The sequence below is a fragment of the Juglans microcarpa x Juglans regia genome, chromosome 7S (assembly GCF_004785595.1).
Source record: "Juglans microcarpa x Juglans regia isolate MS1-56 chromosome 7S, Jm3101_v1.0, whole genome shotgun sequence".
In the NCBI taxonomy this organism is placed as follows: Eukaryota; Viridiplantae; Streptophyta; class Magnoliopsida; order Fagales; family Juglandaceae; genus Juglans; species Juglans microcarpa x Juglans regia.
Genome location: NC_054607.1, coordinates 20,941,355 through 20,949,613, shown reverse-complemented (window position 1 = coordinate 20,949,613; position 8,259 = coordinate 20,941,355). Strand labels below are relative to the sequence as shown.

At 31.7% G+C, this 8,259-nt stretch overlaps 1 protein-coding gene across 1 annotated transcript; it reads left to right on the top strand.

The window, feature by feature from the left end:
- The first annotated feature begins 2,104 nt into the window (after nucleotides 1-2,104).
- Nucleotides 2,105-7,592, top strand: LOC121241261 (beta-glucosidase 12-like). The gene is made up of 13 exons (XM_041138955.1): nucleotides 2,105-2,290; nucleotides 2,438-2,507; nucleotides 3,316-3,374; nucleotides 3,518-3,593; nucleotides 3,763-3,840; nucleotides 3,970-4,057; nucleotides 4,227-4,482; nucleotides 4,618-4,733; nucleotides 4,893-5,110; nucleotides 5,481-5,512; nucleotides 6,508-6,610; nucleotides 6,910-7,018; nucleotides 7,179-7,592. The coding sequence occupies exons 1-13, from the start codon at nucleotides 2,120-2,122 to the stop codon at nucleotides 7,348-7,350; spliced, it is 1,548 nt and encodes a 515-aa protein (XP_040994889.1). The 5' UTR covers nucleotides 2,105-2,119; the 3' UTR covers nucleotides 7,351-7,592.
- The last annotated feature ends 667 nt before the right edge of the window (nucleotides 7,593-8,259 follow it).

Sequence of the window (8,259 nt, the reverse complement as noted above, 5' to 3'; positions counted from 1 at the left end):
GACAAACCTCCATGTGGGGTCCTGATCTGGTGTCTCTCGTGCTGTAATTCAACACATTATTTTGAGTTTTGTTTTTCCTTTTTTGAGTTTTGATATGCGAAAAATAAAAGTATTATAGTGATAAAAAAATTTATAAAAATAAATTTATAAATTAATAAAATTTTATATAATAAGTTAAATTTTATAAAATCTTTATAAAACAATTTTGTGGCTAAAACATTACTAAAAAAACCGTTTGCATGCATGCATGAGAGGATAAACTAATTAATGGGCTTAATTGAGAAATAAAAAAGTAATTAATGGGATCACTTTATTAAAGTTGTCAAAAATAAATGAAGCAATTAAAGATCAATTCATATTTCCAAAATCATGATCTTACGTTCCCACTGTTCCAACGTGATTACACGCACTACGAATCCAAAAGCAAGGTACGTACGAAGAGAACAATTATAAAGGTGTGGGTTCTAGGAAAAATCAATCTGTTATTCATATTGCTCTAATTAACTCTATTTATGATAATATATAGAAGTAAATTTTATTATTTATATCCTCATCTATATTTTTGTATATGGGTGCTAGTCGACTAACTTTTAATAAGTACCGGATCTAACACATAAAATATTTAATTAATTAAATAAAATATAGAGTCAAATTTAAAGTCGACCTTTATTTTGATCCTATATATATATATATATATATATAATATCACCTAACTTTAAACTGAATTTTATTATACATGTTTTAAACATGAAGGGATCCTAATTCAATGTGATGTCCATCTTTTGAAAATTTGGCATGAACGGTCAATAAAGACGGGTTAATCAAGCATCCATAATCGATCACATGATGCATTAATTCAAATCCAAGCCAATTAATCATATTTAGTCGCAAACTGTACGTATGAATATCTTGAAAAGTAAAATGTACCTCAACTTGAATTATTATTATTATTTTTTTATTGCTTTAGCATGTAAATTTGAGTACAATCCTAGCTGTGCCCATCTGGAGTCTTTCGACGTACAAATAGTAATACTTTGTGTTGATGTGCGTCGATATTGATCTTTGCCTATTTGAATTGAATTGTTTTGATGGAGGATATTTTCGATCGTGCTCTTTCTGTAACGTTAATTTTTTCATGGCACATATCGGCCGCCATCGAATATTTTTTCCGATGAGCTTTTTAATATGGAAGAATATTTTTCTAGAGAAAAGCTACTCCTAGATCCCGATATTTTTTTTTTTAATTTTTTAATTTAATTATTAAGAAAATATTTTTTAATAATATTATAAATATTTTTTTAAATATTTAAAAAATAAAAATAAAAAAGACCCATTGGTCTTGTCGAGGTGTAGCACGGCTCTTTTTTCTATGGCAATCGTACGTCGGAGATGATTTTGAAAGGACGTTTCTGGAAAATCTATAGGCCGTTTCTCGGTCTATGCATGGGAATTCAATGCCCCTTTTGTCTCATTTGTTGTCCGTACGTACTAGTAATTAAAAGGTGATTTCGTAAATTAGCATCATATAATTTATGCTTTATCATGAAAATAAGTTTATAAATTAAATTGATTTGCCTGTGTTACTCTAAATTGTAAAATTATTTTTTTTGAAAGAAAAATGATTCATTAACATGATTCATTGTAATAATTGTAAGAAAAATAATTGTCTTACCACCGGTCGTTTCTTTTTTGGAGTTAAAATGATTCATCAATTAAATAAGAATTTTTTTCTCATTAATCATTATTCATTATATTACACTCTACACTCTCACATCTTATAAAAAAAAAAGACATAAGTCTTATATTCCTGCACATCATTTTAAAACATGTAATTTTACTCTTATATCCTTATTTGTATTAAATAAGATGAAATATGAAGATAAAAATAAATAAAATCTCATATTTTGTGTAAGGTGTGAGACTTCTGTGTAACACGATTAAAAAATAATTATAAGTATGAGATATATGAGTGAATAATAAATGATGGAATACATTCTCTGTTAAATAAAATAAAATAAAAGACACGTAATGAGCTTTGTGTACCTATGTGCCATTTAATTTTTCTATAAATGGCAGGTGAGTTTCAGCAGCTTCGATCACCAAAAAAAACCTCACGGCGATGGCATTGAAAGGCTATCTGGTACTCCTTGGCCTTCTAGTTCTCGTTGGCTCATTTGCTAACAGCAATGGCGCTAAGAATAAAATCACACCCAGCTATGGCATTTCTTCCCTCAACCGGACCAGTTTTCCCAAGGGTTTCATTTTCGGGGCGGCAGGAGCAGCTTATCAGGTTACAAGCCCCTCCATGCAGATGTTTTCTTCATGTTTGAGGCTTTTTTTTTTTTTTTTTCCTTTTCTAATTTTCACTGAGATGACAAGAATATATATTGCATATATAACATGCATTGATTAATTAATGTGTTTAATTGGATTTCAGTATGAAGGTGCAGCAAAAGAAGATGGTAAAGGCCCAAGCATGTGGGATTATTACAGCCATAAATATCCAGGTCTCTCTAGCTTTCTCTCTCTGAGCACTGAAAACACAGTGCAGATTTCTCCCACTGGATATAAAAAATTAACCTTCTCTCCACAAAAACAAGGATGTATATATATATATATATATATATATATATTATCCTTATTAAGTATACTTTATATTTAAAAAAATTTATGACCTAACTCATCTCATGAAACCGGTTTTACAAGAGATGATTGCGCATTCTTTATAAAAATGCCCAAGACATTGTCCATAATGATTGTGAGATTATTCTTTAACTCCCTCACGTGCATGCCAGTATTTTTCCTGGTCCTTATCACAAGATAGTGTAAACCTCATTTATCCGGTAGCAGACTCTGATACTATGAAGAAATTTATAGATCTAACTTATCTTATAAAACCGGTTCTACAAGATATGATTGTTCATTTCTTATAAATATGTTTAAGACCTTATCCACAGGCAATGCAGGATTATTCTTCAACAATATTCATATAATTTTTCCTTTAATCACATTACTTATGTGTAAAAAAAAAAAAAAAAAAAAAAAAAAAAAAAAAAAAAAAACAAACAAGAAGAAGAAGAAAGGAAAAAACAGATTATGGAATGAAAAGATCATCGAGTGATCATTTCATTCATCAATGCCTTCCTGATCTTTTAAATTCATGCTAGCTTGAACATAAGCGTACGAATTGATCATGATCTAATGGATGGAATATTATTACTCTAGCTCACACGTACGTGGTCTTAACTAATTGATTGGATCGCTTCGAACTTAGTCAAGTATAAATAGATTTGTTTAATAAATATAAATATGCAGAGTTGATTGCGGATGGCAGTAATGGAGATGTAGCTGTTGATCAATATCATCGCTACAAGGTACGTATAACATCTTTGACTCCTCTAAAAAAATAAAAAGGAAGATGCATGGAGAATTAAGAGATTTTCTAGAAATGGAAAATGCTCCTTTGTCGGAAGATTTCCATAACATGTTAATTTTCCTTTTTGTTCGTATACTGCAGCAAGATGTGGCGATTCTGAAGGATATGGGTGCAGATGCGTACAGGTTCTCGATCTCATGGCCCCGATTGATTCCAAGTAAGACTACTCAATTTGGCTGCATCACCCCTCCCCTTCACCCACCCCGCACCCCCCCCTCCCCCCCGGCGCCCTGAAGCTTTTTTCTGACACAAGAATTCAGGAAAAAGAGCAAGGGGAATTTAGAAAATATAATCTAACAATCTGATCAAACGGGGCCTAATTTCAGCGGGAAAGATCAGCAAAGGCGTGAACAGGGAAGGAATCAAATACTACAACAACCTCATCAATGAGCTCCTATCCAAAGGTCATGTTTCAATCTATTAATATTAATTGTATTACATTTCCTCATGAATATCTATTTATGATCAAGTAGTACTACTGCTGATCATCATAATTTAATCTTGAGATTTAGGATATTAATTGAATGCTGCAGGTCTCAAGCCCTTCGTGACAATCTACCACTGGGATATTCCCCAGGCCTTAGACGATGAGTATGGTGGTTTCCTAAGTGAAAAAGTCGTGTAAGTAGTGACTGCTTGATCACCATATATATTGTTGATCGAGGACCCATTTGAGAGGATAGATTATTATCTATGTAAAAACTAAGAAAGTCTCCAAGTTTGGACCCAGATCAACATTTCCCCTGGCAATAAGTCTAATATATATATGTGTGTGTAATTATATATTCAGGGAAGATTTCCGGGACTTCGCGGACCTTTGCTTCAGAGAGTTTGGAGACAGAGTAAAGCACTGGATCACACTAAATGAGCCATGGACATACAGCAATGGAGGTTATGCACAAGGAATCTTAGCACCTTTCCGGTGTTCGAGCTGGTATAGTCCCAATTGCACCGGTGGAAATTCCGCCATTGAGCCCTATCTAGTCACCCATCACCTGCTTCTTGCTCATGGTGCTGCTGTTAAAGTTTTCAAGGAGAAATATCAGGTCCCATTTATTCCCTTCTCTCTCTCTCTCTCTCTCTCTCTCTCACACACACACACACACACACACGCTCACAGATATATGCATATATTATTGTTTGTATATTTATTTACGTCTTATGCATGTTGACATGTACAGGCAGTACAAAAAGGTATAATAGGTATAACCCATGTGTGCTATTGGATGGTGCCATACACTAATTCCAAACAAGACATCGACGCCGCTTCACGTGCTCTTGATTTCATGTTCGGATGGTATATTAATAAATTTATTCTGCATGCATCGCTGCTTTTTTGTCTTTTCTGTTCTTTTGTTGGGTAAACTGCATGTTCAATGATCATCTTTCTCTCAAACAACCATCGTATTTACAATTCACATGAAATAATATATATATATATATATTCAAATTGCAGGTTCATGGACCCCCTGACAAATGGTGACTATCCACACAGCATGAGAACGTTGGTCGGAAAGCGATTACCCAAATTCACAGAAAAGCAATCGGAGCTGGTGAAAGGGTCCTACGACTTCATCGGAATAAACTACTACACTTCTAACTATGCTGCCTATGCTCCTTCATATAATTATGTTAACAAAAGCTACACGACAGATAGTCTTGTTAATCAAACAAGTAAGTTGCATGCATGCGTGCACAAATTCTACGTACGTACATGCAGTATGTGAATAGAATATATATCCATTTGCATGTGCTATATGACCAATGGTAGCTTTACCAACCCTTTACAATTTTTCTAAAACTTTTTAATAAAATAATATTTTTTTAAATTTTAAACACATCAAATCAAATTAAAATTAAAACAAATATTTAAAAATATTATTTTATTAGAAAATTGTAGAAAAATTGTAAAGATATAGGAAGGCTATCATTTAATTCTCGTGTTATATATGTGTGTGTGTGTGTATATATATATATATAAAAGAGTACTAAGTACTACACAGTACCCATACTTAATTTTCTTTAATTTTGTTGTGCATGCCAGCTGAGCGCAATGGGGTCCTCATTGGTCCACAGGTGTGTGTTCTAAATAAATCAACATTTATTCTTTTCCTATATATCGAAAGTGATCATCATATTCATGTATCGAGAAATCCTCAAGTTATAAAAATATTAATTCTTAAGCACACAAATTGACTTATTTTTATTTGGAGGAATTCTATATATCAACTACGTACCATTTATTTTCACACTCCACACTTCTAACTTTATTATTATTATTATTATTATTTATAGAACGTGGGATTTTTTTTAGAGTGTAGGCATTTTTTCGTTAGGTGTGAGGTAGTGATAGATCTAATGTATTATTTTGATGTAGTACATTAAATTATAAAATTATTTTTATTATAAAATAGATCTAATGTGTGTATTATATAAAATTATGTCCGTTTGAGTGTTTATTTTTATAAAATCTCTTTATAACTAGCTATAGTAGTAATTCTCTAACAAAAAATGTTGTGATAACCACACTTATTGAAATATATAAAACGACCGTACGTCGTTATGGTGACTGCAACCAATTTGTTATTTTGATATTGGTAGTACAAAATGGAATCAAATTAGAATAAAGTTGCAGCTAGCCACCGATAAAATCCACCAGTGGAGGCTACCGATTGATTTTTATTTTTGCTTAGTGATTAAGGAAATATTTTTTAATAATATTATGATTTAAAAAAAACATTTAAAAATATAAAATAAATGTATAAAAAAATAAGAAAAAAAGAAAAGATCATTTGGCCTTATCGGTGAAATGTCTCATGCTACACCCTCAGCACGACTCATCAAATTATGTTAATCTTTGTCTCAAATCTTGTCTAATCACATTTATTTAGGTGAAACATTTCAAGCCTGTTTGAAATTAACAGGCCGACAAAATCTAAGATGAAAAAGAGCATAATTTCTCAATTAAAAATATAGCATTGAGCAAAGATCTCTCAGCTTTCAAATTACTGGTAGTCATGTATGTAAAAATTTTAATCACTGATCCATTCGGTTTGAAAATTAATTAACAGGCTGCTTCAAGTTGGCTTCATGTTGTTCCCCGTGGAATTCTTGATCTTTTGAAGTACACAAAGGAGAAGTATTATAATCCACAAATTTACATAACTGAGAATGGTAATTTCCAGATCTATTAATTCTATTATTTTTTTTTCCATATATATATATATATGAGTAATGTTACATATAGTCATGGAATGCGTAAGCATTGTGTAGTTGCTTTGAAAAAGAGTATGATCGACTATTTAAATTTTTTTTTTTTTCATACGGATTACATTTATTCATTTTTTTCAAAGTGATTACACGACGCTTGCACACTCACGACTACAACTATCACTTTTATATATATATATATATATTATATATATATATATATGATCTGATAGATATTGCTGCATATAATTAATTAATTGCAGGAATTGATGAGTTCAATAATGCCTCCTTGCCGCTAAAGGAAGCTCTTGTGGACACCCAAAGAATTGATTATTACTATCGCCATCTCTATTATCTTAACAAGGCTATCAAGTAAGTATATAGTACTACTGCTAATTCATATATATATATATATATATACACGATAATATATACCTCTGATCTCTCTTTCTCTCTCTTTTACGTACATTCACCATGCAAATATTATTCTACCTGCTGCATGTCTTTAACTTTTTTTGCATAAATATAATAGGGAGGGCGTGAGAGTGAAGGGATACTTTGCTTGGTCCTTCTTGGACAACTTCGAATGGAATTCAGGTTACACTGTTCGTTTTGGCATCTACTTCATAGATTTTAATGATAAATTGAAAAGATACCCGAAGCTTTCAGCTCATTGGTTCAAGAATTTCCTCAAGAAATATTAGATCGATCCAGCCCAAGATGTTCGATCGTTTCATCAACGCTAGCCAGCTGTCTCAACCTTTTGACGGTCTCCGGCCATTAATGAATAAGCAAAAGATCGATCATGATCATTTCTTCTCCATCTGCGTGTTCTTTAAATAAATGTCGTTCGTTATCTTTCTGTAAATATTAGAACGATTGTTGAATAATATGAGACGGGAAAGATCCAGCTTGAGGAATAATTTATTATTAATAAAGCACTCATGATCATTCTGTTGTCCTAACGTTTAATTTTGGTTTTGTCATTTTTCCCATATTTTATATTTTCTCGAATTTTTTAAAGATATGATCAAGAAAAGAGTAAGATCAATAATGCTGCCCTAAAAAATAAATAAAATAAGAGTAAGAGTAATGTTAGACGACACAATTTTAAAATGTGCAAACCAGACCCTACATACTCTTTTAAAAAAAGTGTGATCTATTATTAAAAAAATAATTTTTTAATGTAAATTTTAGATTTATCAATTTTTTTAAAGAGAGTAGGTTAGATTTACACATCTTACTCATTTTATATTCAATATATTTGCAGCTGACCCGATCAAGACGGAAGTACTAGAAATTTCTATAGTTTTTTCTTTTTGGGTCGCACTGGCAGTACTCCTGTTAGAGATATATTAATTCCATATTTCATATATTATTATATATATCCAACTCCACCTTCTAATAAATATTCTCATTGATGTCATGACACAACCAAGCCATTAAATACGTTAGAATTATGGCCTTGGGCCTATTAACTTTTTTTTTTTTTTTTTCCCCGTTAAAGCACATTGATGTTTAATGGACTAATTTAGAACCTATGGATATGGGATTCCTTTCGGTTTCTTGTAGGCCTGGCCCGGTTGTGATGAACTTGTTAGACAACCCCATTG

Bases quoted from the DNA above. Each gene is read 5' to 3' on its own strand.
- LOC121241261 (XM_041138955.1), top strand. From the start codon at position 2,120: ATGGCATTGAAAGGCTATCTGGTACTCCTTGGCCTTCTAGTTCTCGTT. The intron at 3,594-3,762 runs GTAAGACTACTC...GCCTAATTTCAG, and splicing joins ATGGCCCCGATTGATTCCAA to CGGGAAAGATCAGCAAAGGC. The intron at 4,058-4,226 runs GTAAGTAGTGAC...TTATATATTCAG, and splicing joins TTCCTAAGTGAAAAAGTCGT to GGAAGATTTCCGGGACTTCG.